General features: G+C 50.5%; 1 protein-coding gene across 4 annotated transcripts in view; it reads left to right on the forward strand.

Annotated features, from left to right (window-relative positions):
• LOC109876259 (guanine nucleotide-binding protein G(o) subunit alpha) overlaps positions 1–24,145 on the forward strand; it is a 44,363-nt gene that overhangs the window by 4,352 nt on the left and 15,866 nt on the right. For 3 of the 4 annotated variants that reach the window (XR_004207836.1, XM_031817015.1, XM_031817016.1), the window contains 4 exons: positions 255–346; positions 14,267–14,359; positions 15,452–15,612; positions 21,987–22,115. Coding sequence is in view for 3 of the 4 variants with exons in the window: in XM_031817015.1 (XP_031672875.1) it covers positions 255–346; positions 14,267–14,359; positions 15,452–15,612; positions 21,987–22,115 (475 nt within the window). In the remaining variant the exon portion in view is untranslated. The remainder of the gene's footprint in view (positions 1–254; positions 347–14,266; positions 14,360–15,451; positions 15,613–21,986; positions 22,116–24,145) is intronic. The other variant, XM_031817019.1, reaches the window with a different exon arrangement.

Raw genomic sequence — 24,145 nt, forward strand, 5'->3', positions numbered from 1 at the left:
TCTCTTTTTCTCTCTCTCGCTCGCTCTCTCTCGTCAAAGGGGTTTATCGGCATGGCAAAGGGGTTTATCGGCATGGGAAACATGTTTACATTGCCAAAGCAAGTGAAATAAACAAAAGTGAGAAGACACAAACCATGAACAAAAAACTATTAGAATTTAACAGTAAATATTACCCTCAAGGTTTCGAAAACAAAGAGAGCGATGATAATATAAAACTTGAAATGTCTCTCTCTCCATCCCTCCGTCTCATCCAGGAGCAGCAGAGAGTGGGAAGAGTACTCTGGTCAAACAGATGAAGATCATCCACAGCCACGGCTTTACCAAGCAAGAGCTGACCAGCTTCAAGGTACACGCACACACACACACACACAGAGAGAGTCCCACAGGTAATCTAAATACAGTAGAAGCCTGATCAAATTGCTTGCCAGTCATTGTATGGACGTCTCAGTTGTCCTATCCACACAGACCAGGTGCTGGTTGCTACTCACTATAATGGAACTGGCCAGGTGAGATAGATGATCATATCACTCATCTGATAAGAAGTAGAATAAGTGAGAGAGCGGGGGGGGGGGATAAGCTGAGTGAGGGCATGGTGCCTTCTGGGGACACATCTGCATCAACTCTTCCTGTGTGTTTGTCCTCAAGTCTGGGGTTAAATAGAGGAATGTGGACAATACTGAGACACACTCCCTCACTGACTGGGTGAACCACCGACTCTCCCTCTCTCTCTCTCTCTCTCTCTCTCTCTCTCTCTCTCTCTCTCTCTCTCTCTCTCTCTCTCTCTCTCTCTCATCTCTCTCTCCTCTCTCTCTCTCTCTCTCTCTCTCCTCTCTCGTCTCTCTCTCTCTCCGGTCTCTCTCTTTTCCACCACTTTCCCTTTCTTCCATTCCTCTTTATTCTCCTTCTCAGGTCGATTTTACTCCTCTCTTCATTGCTCCCTTGCTCACGTCTTCCCTTCCCTCCCCTTCCCTTCCCTCCCCTCTCCCCTTCCTACCCTCTCCCCTTCCCTAACCCTCTCTCCTTCCCTCCCCTCTCCCTTCCCTCCCCTCTCTCCTTCCCTTCCCTCCCGTCTCTTCTCCTCCCTGCCCGCCCTCCTCTCTTCCTCCCTCTACCCCTTCCCTCCCCTCTCCCCTTCCCTCCCCTCTCTCCTTCCCTCCCCTCTCTCCTTCCCTCCCCTCTCTCCTTCCCTCCCCTCTCTCCTTCCCTCCCCTCTCTCCTTCCCTCCCTCTCCTCCCTCTCCTTCCCTCCTCTCCTTCCCTCTCCCCCTCCCTCTCCCCTCCCCTCCTCCTCCCCTACCCTCCCTCCTCTCCTTCCCTCGCTCCCTCTCTCCTCTCCTTCCCTCCCTCCCTCCTCCCTCCCCTCCCTCTTCTCCTCTCCTTCCCTCCCTCCCCTCCCTCTCTCCCTCCTTCCCTCCCTCTCTCACTCTCCTCTCCTTCCCTCCCTCCCTCTCCCCTCCCCTCCCCTCTCTCTTCCCTCCCTCCCTCCTCCCCTTCCCCCCCCTCCCCTTCCTCCCTCTCTCCTTCCCTCCCCTCTCTCCTTCCCTCCCCTCTCTCCTTCCGCCTCCTTCCCTCCCCTCTTCTCTCCTTCCCTCCCCTCTCTCCTTTCCCTCCCCTCTCTCCTTCCTCCCCTCTCTCCTTCCCTCCCTCTCTCCTTCCCGCTCCCCTCTCTCCTTCCCTCCCCCCTCTTCCCTTCCCCTCCCCCTCTCCGTCCCTCCCCTCTCTCTTCCCTCCCCTCTCTCCTTCCTCCCCTCTCCTCCTTCCCTCCCCTCTCTCCTTCCCTCCCCTCTCTCCTTCCTCTCCTCCTCTCTCTCCTTCCCTCTCCTCCCTCTCTCTCCTTCCCTCCTCTCCTCTCCTCTCCTTCCCCCTCTCCTTCTCTCCTTCCCTCCTCTCCTTCCCTCTCCTCCCCCTACCCTCCCTCTCTCCTTCCCTCGCTCCCTCTCTCCTCTCCTTCCCTCCCTCTCTCCTCTCCTTCCCTCCCTCTCTCCTCTCCTTCCCTCCCTCTCTCCTCTCCTTCCCTCCCTCTCTCCTCTCCTCCCTCCCTCCCTCCCTCCCTCCTCCCCTCCCTCCCTCCCTCCCTCCCTACCTCCCTCCACCTCCTCTCCTTCCCTCCACCTCCTCTCCTTCCCTCTCCCTTCTCTCCTTCCCTCTCCCTCCTCTCCTTCCCTCTCCCTCTCCCTCCTCTCCTTCCCTCTCCCTCTCCCTCCTCTCCTTCCCTCTCCCTCCCCCTCCTCTCCTTCCCTCTCCCTCCCCCTCCTCTCCTTCCCTCTCCCTCTCCCTCCCCCTCCTCTCCTTCCCTCTTCCTCCCCCTCCTCTCCTTCCTCTCCCTCCCCCTCCTCTCCTTCCCTCTCCCTCCCCCTCCTCTCCTTCCCTCTCCCTCCCCTCCTCTCCTTCCCTCTCCCTCCCCCTCCTCTCCTTCCCTCTCCCTCCCCCTCCTCTCCTTCCCTCTCCCTCCCCCTCCTCTCCTTCCCTCTCCCTCCCCCTCCTCTCCTTCCCTCTCCCTCCCCCTCCTCTCCTTCCCTCTCTCTCCCCCTCCTCTCCTTCCCTCTCTCCTCTCCTTCCCTCTCTCGTCTCCTTCCCTCCTTCTCTCGTCTCCTTCCCCCCCTCTCTCGTCTCCTTCCCTCCCCTCTCTCCTCCCTCCCTCCCTCTCTCCTTCCCTCCACCTCCTCTCCTTCCCTCCACCTCCTCTCCTTCCCTCCACCTCCCCCTCCTCTCCTTCCCTCCCTCTCTCCTCTCCTTCCCTCTCTCGTCTCCTTCCCCCCATCTCTCGTCTCCTTCCCTCCCCTCTCTCCTCCCCTCTCTTCTCTCCTTCCCTCCCCTCTCTCCTCTCCTCTCCTCCCCTACCCTCTCTCCTCTCCTCCCCTACCCTCTCTCCTCTCCTCCCCTACCCCCTCTCCTCTCCTCCCCTACCCTCTCTCCTTCCTTCCCTCCCTACCCTCTCTCCTCTCTTTCCTTCCCTCTCTCCTCTCTCCTTTCCTTCCCTCTCTCCTCTCTCCTCTCTTTCCTTCCCTCTCTCCTCTCTCCTTTCCTTCCCTCTCTCCTCTCTCCTTTCCTTCCCTCTCTCCTCTCTTTCCCTTCCCTCTCTCCTCTCTCCTCTCCTTCCTTCTCCCTCTCTCCTCTCCTTCCTTCTCCCTCTCTCCTCTCCTTCCTTCTCCCTCTCTCCTCTCCTTCCTTCCCCCTCTCTCCTCTCCTTCCTTCTCCCTCTCTCCTCTCCTTCCTTCCCCCTCTCTCCTCTCCTTCCTTCCCCCTCTCTCCTCTCCTTCCTTCCCCCTCTCTCCTCTCCTCTCCTTCCCTCCTCCTCTCCTTCCCTCCTCCTCTCCTTCCCTCCCCTCTCTCCTTCCCTCCCCTCTCTCCTTCCCTCCCCTCTTTCCCTCTCTCCTTCCCTCCCCTCTTTCCCTCTCTCCTTCCCTCCCCTCTTTCCCTCTCTCCTTCCCTCCCCTCTTTCCCTCTCTCCTTCCCTCCCCTCTTTCCCTCTCTCCTTCCCTCCCCCTCTCTCCTTCCCTCCCCTCTTTCCCTCTCTCCTTCCCTCCCCCTCTCTCCTTCCCTCCCTCCCCCTCTCTCCTTCCCTCCCCTCTTTCCCTCTCTCCTCTCCTCTCTTTCCCTCTCTCCTCTCCTCTCTTTCCCTCTCTCCTCTCTCCTCTCCTTCCCCTCCTCTCCTCTCTCCTCTCCTTCCCCCCCTCCCCCCTCTCCTCTCCTTCCCTCCCTCTGACTTCTCTATAATGTAGCAACATAATGAACAGGTGTTGAGAGGAATGACCTGTTTTTTAAAGGGTGAGCACTTTGATGGCTACCAGTTTACTAACAGGTGTTCAGCAGCAAGAATGTTCAATTATGAGAGGAATTTGGTTTGAGTTATTAGTGCGTCATACATGTTTGTGTGTAAATATTATTTTCTAGACTTGGAGTATTCTTGGTCCTTGGCAGCTGTCTGCTGTCATGCTACACCGGAACACACACACACACACACCGGATAGACTCTGATATGCCAGATGAAGGTCCTGGGTGGTGATGTGGGAAGGTTATAGCCTTTCCCTCCTCTTTCTCATAAAAGTCAGATTATCCAAGACTCACTCCACCATCACTGCCCCATCAGTCCCCCTTTCATCTAAAGAGACACGTTTGGTAACGTGAACACCATGGTAACATGAACACTCTCTTCCAGTGGATTAAATCACACGCTGCCTCACTGCCCTATCTATATGCCTTTCCCTTCCCTGAACCAACAAAAACAGAGACACACCCTGCTTTCTCTCTTACGTACGTACAAACACACACACACTCACTCACCCCGCCTTCCCCTGTCCTGTCCCAACTATGCCCTGTACAGCAGATCTCTGCTCTAGGCCTGCTGCAGACTGGTAGAGACTCTTTGATTAACCACATTTTGTAGCAGGAAGCATCCCAAATGGCACCCTATTCCCTACGTAGTGCACTACATTAGACCAGAGCCCACAGGGCACGCTATTCCCTATATAGTGTACTACTTTATACCAGAGCCCAAATGGCACCCTATTCCCTACGTAGTGCACTACATTAGACCAGAGCCCATAGGGCACCCTATTCCCTATATAGTGCACTACTTAGACCAGAGCCTATAGGGCTATATAGGAAATAGGGTGCCATTTGGGACCCACTCCTTTCTCTGTCCCACCGTTGGGCATGTGTTGTAGCACTGTGACAAGATAGACCGATGTGGATGAGTGCGTTCTCTCTCTGCGGTCTCCTGAAGTCCACGATCGGCTGCTTCGTTTTGTTGACGTTGAGGGAGAGGTTAATTCCCTGGCACCACTAAATGTGGTGGTTTTGGCGCTTTCAGTTTTGTGTGGATGTTGCCATCTATCCAGGGTTTTTGGTTTGGATAAACTCTGATCCTCACAGTGGGAACAGCATCGTCTATGCACTTCCCTGATGAACTCAGTCACTGAGTTAGTGTATACGTCAATGCTATTCTCAGAGGCAACCCGGAACATATCGCTGTCCACATGACCAAAACAATCCTGAAGAATAGATTCTGATTGGTCAGACCAATGTTAAACCGTCCTTATCACGGGTACTTCCTGTTTAAGTTTCTGCCTATAAGAGGGGAGGAACAGAATGTAGGCATGATCAGAATGTAGGCATGATCTGATTTGCTGAGGGCCTTGTAGCTGTCCCGGAAGGCGGAGTAGCAATGGTCAGAGTTCTCAATGAGCGAATAGTGTAGGAGATGTTGATTAAACTTCCCTAATTAAATGCGGCCTCAGGATGTGCGGTTTCCAGTTTCCACAAAGTCCAGTGTATTTCCTTGAAAGCCGTCAGTGTCTGCTTGAGGGGGAATATACACGGCCGTGACGATGACACAATTCTCTCGGGAGGTAATGCGGCCGGCATTTGATGGAGAGGTATTTCAAATCGGGAGGACAAAAGGACTTGATTTCCTGTACGTTACCTTAATCACACCATGAGTAGTTAATCGTGGAACAAACACCTCCCCCTTTCTTTTTGCCGGAGAGTTCGTTCTTTCTGTCCGTGATGAATGGAGAACCCCGCTGGCTGTATGGACGGGGACAGTATACCCGGAGAGAGCCATGATTCCGTGAAACAGAGTAAGTTATAGTCCTTGATGTCTCGAATGCGATCCTCCCCCTGAGCCAGTCTACTTTATTGTCCAGGGATTGAACATCCGTGAGTAATATACTCAGAAGTGGTGGGTGGTAATGCACGCCTCCTGAGTCCTGTAGGGAATAATACAAGAAATGTTCTGAGGAAATAATGCATGAAATACCACAAAAAAACAATACTGCAAAGTTGTCCAGGAGCTAGGAACATGTCTGTTGGTGCCATCTTGAACTCCAGTGAAGAAAATGTTCCAAGTTCCCTCGGCGTGCACCTCACTGACAACCTGAAATGGTCATCCACACAGGTAGTGTGATGAAGAAGGCGCAACCGCGACGCTGAAGAAATTCGGCTTGGCCCCCCCCCTACGAACTTCTACAGATGCACCATTGAGAGCATTCTGTCAGGCTGTATCATCGCCTGGTACCACAAATGCACTGTCTGCAACCGCAGGGCTCTCTAGAGGGTGGTGTGGTCAACGCATCACCGAGGGAACACTGCCTGCCCTCCAGGACATCTACAGTATGTTAAGGTTTTCTTGTGTCGAAGGAGAGGAGGACCCAAATGCAGCGTAGTTATTACGATTCATGTTTAATAAAAAGATAAACACGAACAATACAAACAATAAACGTAATGTGAAAACCTAAACAGCCTTATCTGGTGCAAACTAACACAGAGACAGGAACAATCACCCACCAAACACTCAAAGAATATGGCTGCCTAAATATGGTTCCTAATCAGAGACAACGATAATCACCTGCCTCTGATTGAGAACCACTTCAGGCAACCATAGACTTTTCTAGATAACCCACTATACCACAATCCCAATACCTACAAAAAAACCAAGACTAAACACACCACATAATTAACCCATGTCACACCCTGGCCTGACCAAAATAATAAAGAAAACACAAAATACTAAGGCCAGGGCGTGACACAGCAGGGTTTCCCAAACTGGGTCCTGGGCCCCCTGGGGGTACGTTCTGTTTTTCTCCCTGGCACGACACAGCTGATTCAAATAATCATAGCTTGATGATGAGTTGGTTATTTGAATCAGCTGAGTAGCACTAGGGTAAAAACTAAAACATGCATGCTTCATTCAGTGTAGATGAAGGGGAGGACACAGGTTAAAATAATAATTTTTAAGCCTTCACCGGTTTGAGTATGTGAAGAATTGCAATGCTGCTGGGTTTTTCATGCTCAACAGTTTCCCATGTGTATGAAGAATGTTCCACCACCCAAAGGACATCCAGCCAACTTGACAACTGTGGAAAGCATTGGAGTCAACATGGGCCAGCATCCCTGTGGAACGCGTTCAACACCTAATAGAGTCCTGACGAGGCTTTTCTGAGGGCAAAAGGAGGTGCAACTCAATATGAGGAAGGGGTTCCTAATGTTTTGTACACTCAGTGTATTTCTATATTCTGGACTCTGACATTGCTCGTTCTGATATTTCTTAATTCCTTTTTCATTTTTTGGATTTAGTGTGTGTATAGTTTTGTATTGTTAGGTATTACTGCGCTGTTGGAGCTAGAAAAAGAAGATTTTCGCTGCACCTGCATTAGCATCTGCAAAATATGTGTACGCAACCAATAAAATGTTATTTGATTTGACATAGAGAGACATAAAGAAGGCCCTTCCTCTGTCTCATCCCTCCTTTATTTGCATCAGATCCCAGGCCTGGGGCTGTGGAGTGGTTTTATTCAGCAGAGAGATTTTTCTCTCATTCCACCAGCTATGTCAACAAGGAGGGGGGCACTCAGAACTCTGGGGATGTAATTTCATTGTCTGAGGATTCTAGAACAGTGTTGAAAATTCTAGAACAGTGTTGACGATTCTAGAACACTGAAGATTCTTGAGCTGTGTCCAATTCTAGAACAGTGTAAATTCCGTTGAGCAGAAAAGCTCTCAGCTTTAACACAACACTGCAGTAGTTAATGATTGAACGCCAGATCTCAGCCAGTTCAGCTGCATTCCACATATTGTTTTTGTAACATTGTCCAGAAATACTATATCAAGAAGAGACTGTTGAATCCTCACTTCCAGGCAGTACATAGTAACCTCTAGCTACCACAACAATACAAACATACCCCCAGTCCTAAAAAGAAAGGAAGTTGGACAACCGTTATGACACCCCTGCAATCTGTCCCTCCAAGTCCCTTGGCAGGCTAGTAGGTGGTTTTGTCTGTGTCCTTCGTGATCACAGGGTTGTTTTCGTGGTCGGGATGTGGCAGTTTGAACCTGCTCATCCACACAATATGAATGTACAGCTGAACAACATCCAGTTTGTGGTCCAGACGTCGTCCTTTCTGACCATTATTGTACCAGTGTACCGATTCACTTGTAGTTCTACATGATCCTGTCTGATAACGCCCTGGGTACGTTTTCATTCATAGACGTGCGCATGCCGCCCCAATAAACAATGTACACACAACTGTCATACATACATTCTATTGACCTGCTCTGTAAGGTGTGGTTGAATGAGGGGTTTGGCGGAAACTCACACACACACACACACACTACTTTGGGATTAGTCCTTAACCTGTCTAGACCTGAGGCTGCTGTAGCAGTTAGGAGTAGTGAAGACTTAAAAAAATGGACCCTTTATTTAACCAGGCAAGTCAGTTAAGAACAAATTCTTATTTTCAATGATGGCCTGGGAACAGTGGGTTACCTGCCTGTTCAGGGGCAGAACGACAGATTTGTACCTTGTCAGCTCGGGGGTTTGAACTTGCAACCTTCCGGTTACTAGTCCAACGCTCTAACCACTAGGCTACCCTGCCGCCCCAGAGGCTGCTGTAGGAGTAGTGAAGACTGAGGCTGCTGTAGGAGTAGTGAAGACTGAGGCTGCTGTAGGAGTAGTGAAGACTGAGGCTGCTGTAGGAGTAGTGAAGACTGAGGCTGCTGTAGGAGTAGTGAAGACTGAGGCTGCTGTAGGAGTAGGGAAGACTGAGGCTGCTGTAGGAGTAGGGAAGACTGAGGCTGCTGTAGGAGTAGGGAAGACTGAGGCTGCTGTAGGAGTAGGGAAGACTGAGGCTGCGTCCCAATGGCTCCCTATTCCCTCTATAGTGCACTATGGGCCCAGGTCAGAAGTAGTGCACTATACAGGCAGTAGGGTGCCATTTGGGATGCAAACTGAGGCCCTCAGTCTTTTCTGACGTGTTGCTTTTTTCCCTCTGCAGTCTTCATTGTTCTCTCACTTTCCCTTCTTCCCTTTCTCTCCCTCCTTTTCTCTGGCTCACCCTCCTTACTCTCTCTGTGTCGTGTGTGTGTGTGTGTGTGTGTGTGTGTGTGTGTGTGTGTTCCCGTATCTCGCCTCGGGGTGAGTAGTGACTGGAGCATTAGCTATGCTGACAGCATAGCAGACAATAGCTGCAGAGGTGAATGGGGGTATCTGGGATTGTATCCCCCTTCCTACACACATATAGACTATACACAGGGGTGACGTAGCCCTCAGATATTGAGATCAGATTACTTTACAAACACCTGGGGGGAGGAGAGAGGGTCTGTGTCCATTAGTCTGTTAACAGAGGAGGCTAAGTTTCTAGTCAATGGAGGATGTTTCTTTGAAGAGGGAGGGTGCAGGGGAGAAAAATCGAGAGGGGGGGAGAGAGAAAGTAGGATGGAGATGGTGGGGGAGGGGAGAGAGAAAGTAGGATGGAGATGGTGGGGGAGGGGAGAGAGAGAAGTTGGGATGGAGATGGTGGGGGAGGAGAGAGAGAAGTTGGGATGGAGATGGTGGGGGAGGAGAGAGAGAAGTTGGGATGGAGATGGTGGGGGAGGGGAGAGAGAAAGTAGGATGGAGATGGTGGGGGAGGGGAGAGAGAGAAGTAGGATGGAGATGGTGGGGGAGGGGAGAGAGAAAGTAGGATGGAGATGGTGGGGGAGGGGAGAGAGAGAAGTAGGATGGAGATGGTGGGGGAGGGGAGAGAGAGAAGTTGGGATGGAGATGGTGGGGGAGGGGAGAGAGAGAAGTTGGGATGGAGATGGTGGGGGAGGAGAGAGAGAAGTTGGGATGGAGATGGTGGGGGAGGGGAGAGAGAGAAGTTGGGATGGAGATGGTGGGGGAGGGGAGAGAGAGAAGTTGGGATGGAGATGGTGGGGGAGGAGAGAGAGAAGTTGGGATGGAGATGGTGGGGGAGGGGAGAGAGAGAAGTTGGGATGGAGATGGTGGGGGAGGAGAGAGAGAAGTTGGGATGGAGATGGTGGGGGAGGGGAGAGAGAAAGTAGGATGGAGATGGTGGGGGAGGGGAGAGAGAGAAGTAGGATGGAGATGGTGGGGGAGGGGAGAGAGAAAGTAGGATGGAGATGGTGGGGGAGGGGAGAGAGAGAAGTAGGATGGAGATGGTGGGGGAGGGGAGAGAGAGAAGTTGGGATGGAGATGGTGGGGGAGGGGAGAGAGAGAAGTTGGGATGGAGATGGTGGGGGAGGAGAGAGAGAAGTTGGGATGGAGATGGTGGGGGAGGGGAGAGAGAGAAGTTGGGATGGAGATGGTGGGGGAGGGGAGAGAGAGAAGTTGGGATGGAGATGGTGGGGGAGGAGAGAGAGAAGTTGGGATGGAGATGGTGGGGGAGGGGAGAGAGAGAAGTTGGGATGGAGATGGTGGGGGAGGGGAGAGAGAGAAGTTGGGATGGAGATGGTGGGGGAGGGGAGAGAGAGAAGTTGGGATGGAGATGGTGGGGGAGGAGAGAGAGAAGTTGGGATGGAGATGGTGGGGGAGGGGAGAGAGAGAAGTTGGGATGGAGATGGTGGGGGAGGGGAGAGAGAGAAGTTGGGATGGAGATGGTGGGGGAGGGGAGAGAGAGAAGTTGGGATGGAGATGGTGGGGGAGGGGAGAGAGAGAAGTTGGGATGGAGATGGTGGGGGAGGGGAGAGAGAGAAGTTGGGATGGAGATGGTGGGGGAGGGGAGAGAGAGAAGTTGGGATGGAGATGGTGGGGGAGGGGAGAGAGAGAAGTTGGGATGGAGATGGTGGGGGAGGGGAGAGAGAGAAGTTGGGATGGAGATGGTGGGGAGGGGAGAGAGAGAAGTTGGGATGGAGATGGTGGGGGAGGGGAGAGAGAAGTTGGGATGGAGATGGTGGGGGAGGGGAGAGAGAGAAGTTGGGATGGAGATGGTGGGGGAGGGGAGAGAGAGAAGTTGGGATGGAGATGGTGGGGGAGGAGAGAGAGAAGTTGGGATGGAGATGGTGGGGGAGGGGAGAGAGAAAGTAGGATGGAGATGGTGGGGGAGGGGAGAGAGAAAGTAGGATGGAGATGGTGGGGGAGGGGAGAGAGAAAGTAGGATGGAGATGGTGGGGGAGGGGAGAGAGAGAAGTAGGATGGAGATGGTGGGGGAGGGGAGAGAGAGAAGTTGGGATGGAGATGGTGGGGGAGGGGAGAGAGAGAAGTTGGGATGGAGATGGTGGGGGAGGAGAGAGAGAAGTTGGGATGGAGATGGTGGGGGAGGGGAGAGAGAGAAGTTGGGATGGAGATGGTGGGGGAGGAGAGAGAGAAGTTGGGATGGAGATGGTGGGGGAGGGGAGAGAGAGAAGTTGGGATGGAGATGGTGGGGGAGGGGAGAGAGAGAAGTTGGGATGGAGATGGTGGGGGAGGGGAGAGAGAGAAGTTGGGATGGAGATGGTGGGGGAGGGGAGAGAGAGAAGTTGGGATGGAGATGGTGGGGGAGGAGAGAGAGAAGTTGGGATGGAGATGGTGGGGGAGGGGAGAGAGAGAAGTTGGGATGGAGATGGTGGGGGAGGGGAGAGAGAGAAGTTGGGATGGAGATGGTGGGGGAGGGGAGAGAGAGAAGTTGGGATGGAGATGGTGGGGGAGGGGAGAGAGAGAAGTTGGGATGGAGATGGTGGGGGAGGGGAGAGAGAGAAGTTGGGATGGAGATGGTGGGGGAGGGGAGAGAGAGAAGTTGGGATGGAGATGGTGGGGGAGGGGAGAGAGAGAAGTTGGGATGGAGATGGTGGGGGAGGGGAGAGAGAAGTTGGGATGGAGATGGTGGGGGAGGGGAGAGAGAGAAGTTGGGATGGAGATGGTGGGGGAGGGGAGAGAGAAGTTGGGATGGAGATGGTGGGGGAGGGGAGAGAGAGAAGTTGGGATGGAGATGGTGGGGGAGGGGAGAGAGAGAAGTTGGGATGGAGATGGTGGGGGAGGGGAGAGAGAGAAGTTGGGATGGAGATGGTGGGGGAGGGGAGAGAGAGAAGTTGGGATGGAGAAAAAAAAAAAAATTTATAAAACTTTTCTGGGAAGCTCTGGTACGACTGATCTGACATCACACACTTCAAATAAAGCGGCCGGGAAACAAGGCCAGGAATGTGTTTGTTTTGAACGGGGAGACGGGAGGGTAGAGGAAGGATCTGACCATCAGGTGGGGTGTGGGTGTTTAAAATCTGAATACATCAGGACAGATGTCATCAGGACAGATCTCATCACTGTGTAAAGGGGCCTTTTTTGGCCTGCACACTGTGACACTTTTGAAGGGGGGAGGTTTTGACCAACACAGACAGTGAGGGTACAGGGGGAGGTCTAGAGCATGGTGCCCGTGGGACAGCAGCAGACCGGGGTTAGAGGTCACCAAGCCGAACCACATGCTGCTTGTTAGGACCAGGGAAATGTACGGAGGAGATTTAAAGTCTGATTTGGAGCCTCTTCTCATACTTTAGAAAAGCACATTTTACCCTCCCTTATTTTCTTTCTGTCTTCCCTTACATCCTGGAGGAGGCGAAGAAGAGAGAGAGAAGGAATGAGAGTGTCTCTCTCTCTCTGAGCTGCTTATTTTTCTGACACAAATCAATATACAGGTGTCAGCAAAGATTACTATTGGAGAATGAGTTCATAAAGAATCATTACTCCCTGACGGCTGACTGTCCTCAGCCTGGCCCGGCTTAACACATTACTGATACTGAAGTTGTGTGTCACCACTCTCATAGTTAGTTACAGGATCTCTTATCACACTGTAGGTGCGCCCCACTGAGAAAGGCAAACACCTCCAATAAACTTCAGAAAAGACAGACAGACAGAGAGGAAGAAAGGAGACTGATAACATCGGGATGGAATGTAATGCTTATCTCTTTCTGGCAGGGGGGGAAGAGAGAGGGGGGGGGGGGGAGGGGGGAAAAGAAGGGGGGGAGCGGGAGGGAGAGGGAGAGGGGGGGGTAAGAGGGAGGGAGGGAGAGGGGGGGTAAGAGGGAGGGAGGGGGGAAAAGAGGGGGGGTGAGGGAGGGAGGGAGGGAGGGAGGGAGAGGGGGGGGAAGAAGGGGGGGAAAGAGAGGGAGGGAGAGGAAGAGGGGGGGTAAGAGAGAGAGGGGGGTAAGAGAGAGAGGGGGGGAAGAGAGAGGGGGGGTTAGAGACTATCATAGATCCCCCCCCCCCCTAATCCCATTGAGTCACTCAGATTCAAACAGTTTTGAGTTCAGTTGATATTGAGTTTTGTTTAGTTACAGTCAGGGTTGGGGTCAATTCAATTTAAATTCCAGTTAATTCAGAAAGTAAACCAAATTCCAAATGTTCCTCATTAAAAGCATTGAGAACCATTGGAATTAGAATGTCAGTGTACTTTTTGAATTGACTGGAATTTTAAATGGAATTGAACCCAACCTTGGATCCAGTTGAGTTTTTGATTTTGTGTTGGTCATCTTCAGACATCAGTCTTCACACTGGTCTGATATCTCCTCTTAACAAGTCTGATATCTCCTCTTAACAGGTCTGATATCTCCTCTTTAGCCTGGAGTCTTCACACAGGTCTGATATCTCTTCTTAACAGGTCTGATATCTCCTCTTAACAGGTCTGATATCTCCTCTTAACAGGTCTGATATCTCCTCTTAACAGGTCTGATATCTCCTCTTAACAGGTCTGATATCTCCTCTTAACAGGTCTGATATCTCGTCTTAACAGGTCTGATATCTCGTCTTTACAGGGCTGATATCTCGTCTTTACAGGGCTGATATCTCGTCTTTACAGGGCTGATATCTCGTCTTTACAGGGCTGATATCTCCTCTTAACAGGGCTGGTATCTCCTCTTAACAGGGCTGATATCTCCTCTTAACAGGGCTGATATCTCCTCTTAACAGGGCTGGTATCCCCTCTTAACAGGGCTGGTATCTCCTCTTAACAGGGCTGGTATCTCCTCTTAACAGGGCTGGTATCTCCTCTTAACAGGGCTGGTATCTCCTCTTAACAGGGCTGGTATCTCCTCTTAACAGGGCTGGTATCTCCTCTTAACAGGGCTGGTATCTCCTCTTAACAGGGCTGGTATCTCCTCTTAACAGGGCTGGTATCTCCTCTTAACAGGGCTGGTATCTCCTCTTAACAGGGCTGGTATCTCCTTAACAGGGCTGGTATCTCCTCTTAACAGGGCTGGTATCTCCTCTTAACAGGGTATCTCGTCTTTAGTCTGATTTGAATGAAACCCTTTTCATTTGAAGAGGTTATATAAAGGTTGTCTGTATGGTGTTGTCACTGTTGCCATGTAATTCATGGCTGATCTTTTTGGTTATAGAGGCTACAGTTGTGTCTGAAATGGCACCGTTACCCATAGTGCACTAATATGACTAAAGTAGTTTCATACACAGGGGTGTCAGATGCGTTCTATATGTACTTTTCCTGTGTGGTGTGAACACCGTTGCCGTGGTAACTGTTTTTACATTTTTTTTTACCTCTGACCCCTGCCCTGTTGACCCCGTACAGCCGGCTGTGCTGGACAATCTTCTGACCTCTATGAAGTTTGTCCTCCATGGGATGGGCATTCTCCGGATCAACCTGACTAACAGCAAGAACAAGGTTAGAGAGGGAGATGGAGTGTCCTGTCTCTGTCTGTCTGTCTGTCTGTCTGTCTGTCTGTCTGTCTGTCTGTCTGTCTGTCTGTCTGTCTGTCTGTCTGTCTGTCTGTCTGTCTGTCTGTCTGTCTGTCTGTCTGTCTGTCTGTCTGTCTGTCTGTCTGTCTGTCTGTCTGTCTGACTTGTCTATCGCTCTCACTGTCTGTCTGTCTGGTCTATTGCTCTCACTGTCTGCCTATGTCTGTGTTTGTCTGTCTGTGTCTCTTTCTTGCTCTCTTCGTCTCCACCTTATAGAAACACTACTTCACTTGATGGCTTTAGTGTGTGTGATTTGTCCAGACAGACACTAGAGGGCAGCATGCCTACAGCAGACAGTAGTGTCTGACACACACACACACCCACACCCACACACACACACACACACACACACACACACACACACACACACACACACACACACACAGAAGGCTGGCGGGTCCCAGTGGTCTGATTGGCTGCTGCTGCTCTCCATGTTTACTCAGCCCTGACCCATTAGTCTGCTGGCAGCTCAGGACATTCCCCACACACACACACACAGACACACACAGACACACACAGACACACAGACACACACAGACACTCGCACACACACAGACACACACAGACACTCGCACACACACAGACACAGATACACATGCACAAACACACTCTCTCTAGTTTTATTTTGTGTTAGAATGTCATAGTTCAAATGGGCATCAATAATAGCCAGTTAAGTGACTGAGTTGTAGTGTAATTGCTCTGTAATGACATGGTACAGAGGTGTGATCGGGAGACGGTGCGTGAGAGACTGGGTGGGAGGTGTTATTGTCAGGTTTGAATACCTGTATTGCCAAAGGTAACAGAGCTCAAAGCATCCCCACCCACACTGAGTCTGACGGCTCATAACTAGAGCTGTGAAACTGTGATGAATTCTGTTCCCATCTACTGATAACCTTTCCTTGTTATTCGTGCTGTGTGAGAGAGTTTGGGGTCGGCAGCGTGTGTAGCTTCACGTCCAGTCAGTACTGTGTCATGTAAACTGTATGGACATGATACCCTCTTTGTTCTCACCCCCCAGGTGCACGCCCACTCTGTGTTGTCCTGTGGGAGGTGTTTTGATGAGGATCAGGTGCTGTTTCCTTTCATTGGCCACGCCCTTTCCTGTCTGTGGGCTGACCAGGGGGTCCGAGAGGCCGCAGCCAGGGGTTACGAGTTTGAACTCAACGACTCTGCCCTGTAGTGAGTAAACTAATAACACTGACCTGTTACAACACACTGCAGGGTGAGTACTGACCTGTTACAACACACTGCAGGGTGAGTACTGACCTGTTACAACACACTGCAGGGCGAGTACTGACCTGTTACAACACACTGCAGGGTGAGTACTGACCTGTTACAACACACTGCAGGGTGAGTACTGACCTGTTACAACACACTGCAGGGTGAGTACTGACCTGTTACAACACACTGCAGGGTGAGTACTGACCTGTTACAACACACTGCAGGGCGAGTACTGACCTGTTACAACACACTGCAGGGCGAGTACTGACCTGTTACAACACACTGCAGGGTGAGTACTGACCTGTTACAACACACTGCAGGATGAATACTGACCTGACACATCTTACCTGTTACAACACACTGTAGGGTGAATACTGACCTGACACACCTGCACTGTACACCTGTACAACTCACCTATATTTTCTCTATTTCTGTGTCTCTCTGTCTCTCTCACACACTGGTTGAATCCGCGTATGTTATAGAGAGATCCAGGGGTCTAATTATCTGAGGGTGGAGGCCTGCTGTCCTGTGATTAGCCTTGTGGTGGGTCACTGACAATCCACACACACACACTGTCACAAAGAATCAACCATGATCACCCTGAGAGCCAGACAAAGGAGAAAATACCTATTATGAGAGAGAAGCGGTGGTCATTATGGACACATCTATGTGACGGAGGTGAGTCTGAAGTAGAGAGGGAGAAAGAGGGGAAATGAACAGAGAGAAGGCTGAACCAACCAGCCCAGCAGGAGGCTGTCATCTCTCTTCCTCTCCCCCAGCATGAGGCCTCTGCTCTGGCTTTATCTACAGCGACAGGTCCCCTGGAGACCCACTGAGCACCAGCCGGACACCACAGCCTGGGAAATACACCTCGGACAAAGACACGCAGACACACAGACACACACACACACACAGACACACACAGACACACAGACACACGCAGACACACACACACACACAGACACACAGACACACGCAGACACACACACACACACACACACACACACACACACACACACACACACACACACACACACACACACACACACACACACAGACAGACAGAAACACATACACAAATGCTTGCAGACAGAGAAACACACAGAATGGAAGCTTTGCCGCATCAAAGTGATGGTGACATTCTAGCCCAGTCATCCCCTATCAGCTACTTGGGCTGTAACACACACACACACATCTCACACACACACACACACACACACACACACACACACACAGAAACCGACACACACACACACCCCAGTATAATCCATCTATTAGATAATCCATAGCCTCAGAGCACCAGTATTATGTAAAGCTATAACTCTATCTAAAACCCATTAATCCAGTAGTATGAATATTCAGTATGGAGATGAGTATCGTAGCATCTCCTGGGGGTTAGTTTATCACTGCATTCTACACCTGACAGCAGCTTCATTTGTAAGTCAGGAGGTGACGGAACAAAAAGTGAGCGTGAGAGGAGGGTGAGCTGGGGAGTTCTCAGGTACCAGAACGCATGACAAGAAGATGCCCTTTTATAATAAATCCTTGCATGCATATCATCACATTTGAGTCGTGGCATAGAGCAGTAGAGTAGAGGCACTTACACAGGTAGAGTAGAGGCACTTACACAGGTTGCACACACTGGGAACATGTTGAGTAGAGGCACTTACACAGGTAGAGTAGAGGCACGTACACAGGTAGAGTAGAGGCACTTACACAGGTAGAGTAGAGGCACTTACACAGGTAGAGTAGAGGCACTTACACAGGTAGAGTAGAGGCACTTACACAGGTAGAGTAGAGGCACTGACACAGGTAGAGTAGAGGCACTGACACAGGTAGAGTAGAGGCACTGACACAGGTAGAGTAGAGGCACTGACACAGGTAGAGTAGAGGCACTGACACAGGTAGAGTAGAGACACTGACACAGGTAGAGTAGAGACACTGACACAGGTAGAGTAGAGGCACTGACACAGGTAGAGGCACTGACACAGGTAGAGGCACTGACACAGGTAGAGGCACTGACACAGGTAGAGGCACTGACACAGGTAGAGGCACTGACACAGGTAGAGTAGAGGCACTGACACAGGTAGAGTAGAGGCACTGACACAGGTAGAGTAGAGGCACTGACACAGGTAGAGTAGAGACACTGACACAGGTAGAGTAGAGGCACTGACACAGGTAGAGGCACTGACACAGGTAGAGTAGAGGCACTGACACAGGTAGAGGCACTGACACAGGTAGAGTAGAGGCACGTACACAGGTAGGGTAGAGGCACGTACACAGGTAGAGTAGAGGCACGTACACAGGTAGAGTAGAGGCACGTACACAGGTAGAGTAGAGGCACGTACACAGGTAGAGTAGAGGCACTGACACAGGTTGCACACACTGGGAACATGTAGAGTAGAGGCACTGACACAGGTAGAGTAGAGGCACTGACACAGGTAGAGTAGAGGCACTTACACAGGTTGCACACACTGGGAACATGTTGAGTAGAGGCACTGACACAGGTAGAGTAGAGGCACTTACACAGGTTGCCCACACTGGGAACATGTTGAGTAGAGGCACTGACACGGGTAGAGTAGAGGCACTGACACAGGTTGCACACACTGGGAACATGTTGAGTAGAGGCACTGACACAGGTAGAGTAGAGGCACTGACACAGGTAGAGTAGAGGCACTGACACAGGTAGAGTAGAGGCACTGACACAGGTAGAGGCACTGACACAGGTAGAGTAGAGGCACGTACACAGGTAGGGTAGAGGCACGTACACAGGTAGAGTAGAGGCACGTACACAGGTAGAGTAGAGGCACGTACACAGGTAGAGTAGAGGCACGTACACAGGTAGAGTAGAGGCACTGACACAGGTTGCACACACTGGGAACATGTAGAGTAGAGGCACTGACACAGGTAGAGTAGAGGCACTGACACAGGTAGAGTAGAGGCACTTACACAGGTTGCACACACTGGGAACATGTTGAGTAGAGGCACTGACACAGGTAGAGTAGAGGCACTTACACAGGTTGCCCACACTGGGAACATGTTGAGTAGAGGCACTGACACGGGTAGAGTAGAGGCACTGACACAGGTTGCACACACTGGGAACATGTTGAGTAGAGGCACTGACACAGGTAGAGTAGAGGCACTGACACAGGTAGAGTAGAGGCACTGACACAGGTAGAGTAGAGGCACTGACACAGGTAGAATAGAGGCACTTACACAGGTAGAGTAGAGGCACTGACACAGGTAGAGTAGAGGCACTGACACAGGTAGAGTAGAGACACTGACACAGGTAGAGTAGAGGCACTTACACAGGTAGAGTAGAGACACTGACACAGGTAGAGTAGAGACACTGACACAGGTAGAGTAGAGACACTGACACAGGTAGAGTAGAGACACTGACACAGGTAGAGTAGAGACACTGACACAGGTAGAGTAGAGGCACTGACACAGGTAGAGGCACTGACACAGGTAGAGGCACTGACACCGGTAGAGGCACTGACACAGGTAGAGGCGAGGCACTGACACAGGTAGAGGCGAGGCACGTACACAGGTAGAGTAGAGGCACGTACACAGGTAGAGTAGAGGCACGTACACAGGTAGAGTAGAGGCACGTACACAGGTAGAGTAGAGGCACGTACACAGGTAGAGTAGAGGCACGTACACAGGTAGAGTAGAGGCACTGACACAGGTTGCACACACTGGGAACATGTAGAGTAGAGGCACTGACACAGGTAGAGTAGAGGCACTTACACAGGTTGCCCACACTGGGAACATGTTGAGTAGAGGCACTGACACGGGTAGAGTAGAGGCACTTACACAGGTAGAGTAGAGGCACTTACACAGGTAGAGTAGAGGCACTTACACAGGTAGAGTAGAGGCACTTACACAGGTAGAGTAGAGGCACTTACACAGGTAGAGTAGAGGCACTTACACAGGTAGAGTAGAGGCACTTACACAGGTAGAGTAGAGGCACTTACACAGGTAGAGTAGAGACACTGACACAGGTAGAGTAGAGACACTGACACAGGTAGAGTAGAGGCACTGACACAGGTAGAGGCACTGACACAGGTAGAGGCACTGACACAGGTAGAGTAGAGGCACTGACACAGGTAGAGGCACTTACACAGGTAGAGTAGAGGCACTGACACAGGTAGAGTAGAGGCACTGACACAGGTAGAGTAGAGACACTGACACAGGTAGAGTAGAGGCACTGACACAGGTAGAGGCACTGACACAGGTAGAGTAGAGGCACTGACACAGGTAGAGGCACTGACACAGGTAGAGTAGAGGCACGTACACAGGTAGAGTAGAGGCACGTACACAGGTAGGGTAGAGGCACGTACACAGGTAGAGTAGAGGCACGTACACAGGTAGAGTAGAGGCACGTACACAGGTAGAGTAGAGGCACGTACACAGGTAGAGTAGAGGCACTGACACAGGTTGCACACACTGGGAACATGTAGAGTAGAGGCACTGACACAGGTAGAGTAGAGGCACTGACACAGGTAGAGTAGAGGCACTTACACAGGTTGCACACACTGGGAACATGTTGAGTAGAGGCACTGACACAGGTAGAGTAGAGGCACTTACACAGGTTGCCCACACTGGGAACATGTTGAGTAGAGGCACTGACACGGGTAGAGTAGAGGCACTGACACAGGTTGCACACACTGGGAACATGTTGAGTAGAGGCACTGACACAGGTAGAGTAGAGGCACTGACACAGGTAGAGTAGAGGCACTGACACAGGTAGAGTAGAGGCACTGACACAGGTAGAGTAGAGGCACTGACACAGGTAGAGTAGAGGCACTGACACAGGTAGAGTAGAGGCACTGACACAGGTAGAGTAGAGACACTGACACAGGTAGAGTAGAGGCACTTACACAGGTAGAGTAGAGACACTGACACAGGTAGAGTAGAGACACTGACACAGGTAGAGTAGAGGTACTGACACAGGTAGAGGCACTGACACAGGTAGAGGCACTGACACAGGTAGAGGCACTGACACAGGTAGAGGCGAGGCACTGACACAGGTAGAGGCGAGGCACGTACACAGGTAGAGTAGAGGCACGTACACAGGTAGAGTAGAGGCACGTACACAGGTAGAGTAGAGGCACGTACACAGGTAGAGTAGAGGCACGTACACAGGTAGAGTAGAGGCACTGACACAGGTTGCACACACTGGGAACATGTAGAGTAGAGGCACTGACACAGGTAGAGTAGAGGCACTGACACAGGTAGAGTAGAGGCACTGACACAGGTAGAGTAGAGGCACTTACACAGGTAGAGTAGAGGCACTGACACAGGTTGCACACACTGGGAACATGTTGAGTAGAGGCACTGACACAGGTAGAGTAGAGGCACTGACACAGGTAGAGTAGAGGCACTGACACAGGTAGAGTAGAGGCACTGACACAGGTAGAATAGAGGCACTGACACAGGTAGAGTAGAGGCACTGACACAGGTAGAGTAGAGGCACTGACACAGGTAGAGTAGAGACACTGACACAGGTAGAGTAGAGGCACTTACACAGGTAGAGTAGAGACACTGACACAGGTAGAGTAGAGGCACTGACACAGGTAGAGTAGAGGCACTGACACAGGTAGAGTAGAGGCACTGACACAGGTAGAGTAGAGGCACTGACACAGGTAGAGTAGAGGCACTGACACAGGTTGCACACACTGGGAACATGTTGAGTAGTCGAGGTTCTGGGAAAAGCCTTTTATCAACACATTTCATGCAGTTATACGTAATTTTACATGACTGTAGACTTTGGTAGAATCTTTTCATTATAATTTTTTTAACACCACGCAAATAATTGAAATGGCAGGCTACTTTGCCACTGACAAACTGAGAATCAAAAATCAATAAATATTGACCTTGTCTTGAACCCATCAATAGTCCAGGTCTAGAATCTACTGAGAAATATTAGGCCCGGGCTGAAAATCTACTTTTTCACATTACATTTTTTTTTTTGTGGGGGCAGGAGAATTAATCGAAGAGGCAACTCGAATGAACTTTGATTGCTTTTTATTATAATTTTGAAACAATTATTTTTCATGCCTCGAGAGGTACCGGAATAAAACAGTCTAAAACTGAGAGATGCCGGATCCTGACAGGCATACTGTATGTCTCTCTCTCCATCTCTCTTTCTCTCTTCCTGTTCCGGCAGGATCCGGCTTAAATTAAGCACAGCCTGACCGGCATACTGTATGTCTCTCTGTCTCTCTCTCTATCTCTCTTTCTCTAGCTTTTGAAATGGTTACCTTTTCAGATATACAATGTTTAGATGAAATAATCTAATCTTTGTCTTTCTCATCCTCCTCCTGTAGTTTCTTTGGGAACATGGGTCGTATCATCTCTCTGGACTACGTTCCCACGGAGACGGATGTCCTGAGGGTCAGACTGAGGACCACTGGGGTCATAGAGACGCAGTTCAAAGTCAAACACCTGCTCTTCAGGTAAATAATACTATTGTGTGTCTTCTCTTGTTGTTGTAGAAAATACAACTTTCCCAAAATACGAAGGCCTACTATCAGGGCTCTACATTTTAAAGAAATTAATTGGTAGCACTGGTGCTCCCAATTTAAACATGTTAGGAGCACCAGATTAAATTTAGGAGCACCAGAAAATGTTTTCCCAATTGATTGAGTGTATATTGGGCCTGTATGAGTTCTAGCTTCTTCTGAAGCACATGTTGTGCCCTAGAAACTAACACGTAACTCTTCAAAGACATGCGTTCATTATAAAAGCTCCAATGTTGATATGAATACCTGTCATTGAAATGAGTCATTCGTGTAATATATATTTTTTTACATGGTGTAAAAGTACCATTGCCCTATTGAGATATATATTACATTGAAAATGGTGCACTGTCTCTTTAAAAACGTTGTGCGTTGATTACATGCAAGAGATCTGTCATTAATTAATTAATTGCTATGGTTATTGATCTCCTGAAGAAGCTATCCCTTTTCCTTTCGTTCCAACTGTTTGGATATCAGTGGAGGCTGGTTAGAGGAGCTATAGGAGGATGGGCTCGTTGTAATGGCTGAAATGGAATGTCTGGAACAGAGTCAAACAGGTGGTTTCCAGATGCTCTTTGTTGTTTGATACCGTTCCATCCATTCCATTACAACGAGCCCATCCTCCTGTAGCTCCTCCCACCAGCCTCCACTGGTCGATAATACTGGTCAAGTTACCAGGTTGTCAGCTAGCTAGCCAATGAGGTAACACGACCGAACAAAGTGTGAACAAGTGGTTAACGATGCACAAGTAGTTTTAGAACAGCCCACGACACAATGCTCCCAAAATAAAACTGGTGGTCACACGGCAAAATATTTTAGTCGCATTGGTCTTTAAAGCCCCGCTGACGATAGTTTTCAGGTTTTAACTTAAAAGTGATCAAAAATACCTGTGACAGGTGCTGGTATCTTTTCATCTTTGGGACCATGTCATGTTATCTCACACAGCCTCATTTTGTCACAGAGACTTTATCTCTAACAGCCAATTTGGCTAGTGCCAATCAGACAAACTTATATCTGATTGGTCTGTGATTGAGTCAGCAGGAAGTCAATATGTCAATACCCTAACAGGCCTTATCAACACACAGTGGACTAGAGTCTGATAACCAGGCACACGCACACATACAAACAAACATAGTAGGGATGTGACATGGAGAGAAACGTTAAACTGCCACTTATTTTTATCGGCTTCCATTAAAACACTAAGAACAATTTATACAATTCCTTGTGAATTCACAATGCAGCTGCACTGCTGCCAGCAACAGGTTGGGTCTCATCATGGAGCGTCCCTTTCAGATGGTGAAGCACCGGTACCACCACTACTGTTGGGTCTCATCATGGAGCGTCCCTTTCAGATGGTGAAGCACCGGTACCACCACTACTGTTGGGTCTCATCACGGCGCGTCCCTTTCAGATGGTGAAGCACTGGTACCACCACTACTGTTGGGTCTCATCATGGAGCGTCCCTTTCAGATGGTGAAGCACCGGTACCACCACTACTGTTGGGTCTCATCATGGAGCGTCCTTTTCAGATGGTGAAGCACCGGTACCAGCACTACTGTTGGGTCTCATCATGGAGCGTCCCTTTCAGATGGTGAAGCACCGGTACCACCACTACTGTTGGGTCTCATCATGGAGCGTCCTTTTCAGATGGTGAAGCACCAGTACCACCACTACTGTTGGGTCTCATCACGGCGCGTCCCTTTCAGATGGTGAAGCACCGGTACCACCACTACTGTTGGGTCTCCCTTTCAAATGGTGAAGCACCGGTACCACCACTACTGTTGGGTCTCCCTTTCAAATGGTGAAGCACCGGTACCACCACTACTGTTGGGTCTCCCTTTCAGATGGTGAAGCACCGGTACCACCACTACTGTTGGGTCTCCCTTTCAGATGGTGAAGCACCGGTACCACCACTACTGTTGGGTCTCATCACGGCGCGTCCCTTTCAGATGGTGAAGCACCGGTAC

Source organism: Oncorhynchus kisutch, unplaced genomic scaffold (genome assembly GCF_002021735.2).
Source record: "Oncorhynchus kisutch isolate 150728-3 unplaced genomic scaffold, Okis_V2 scaffold913, whole genome shotgun sequence".
Taxonomy (NCBI): Eukaryota; Metazoa; Chordata; class Actinopteri; order Salmoniformes; family Salmonidae; genus Oncorhynchus; species Oncorhynchus kisutch.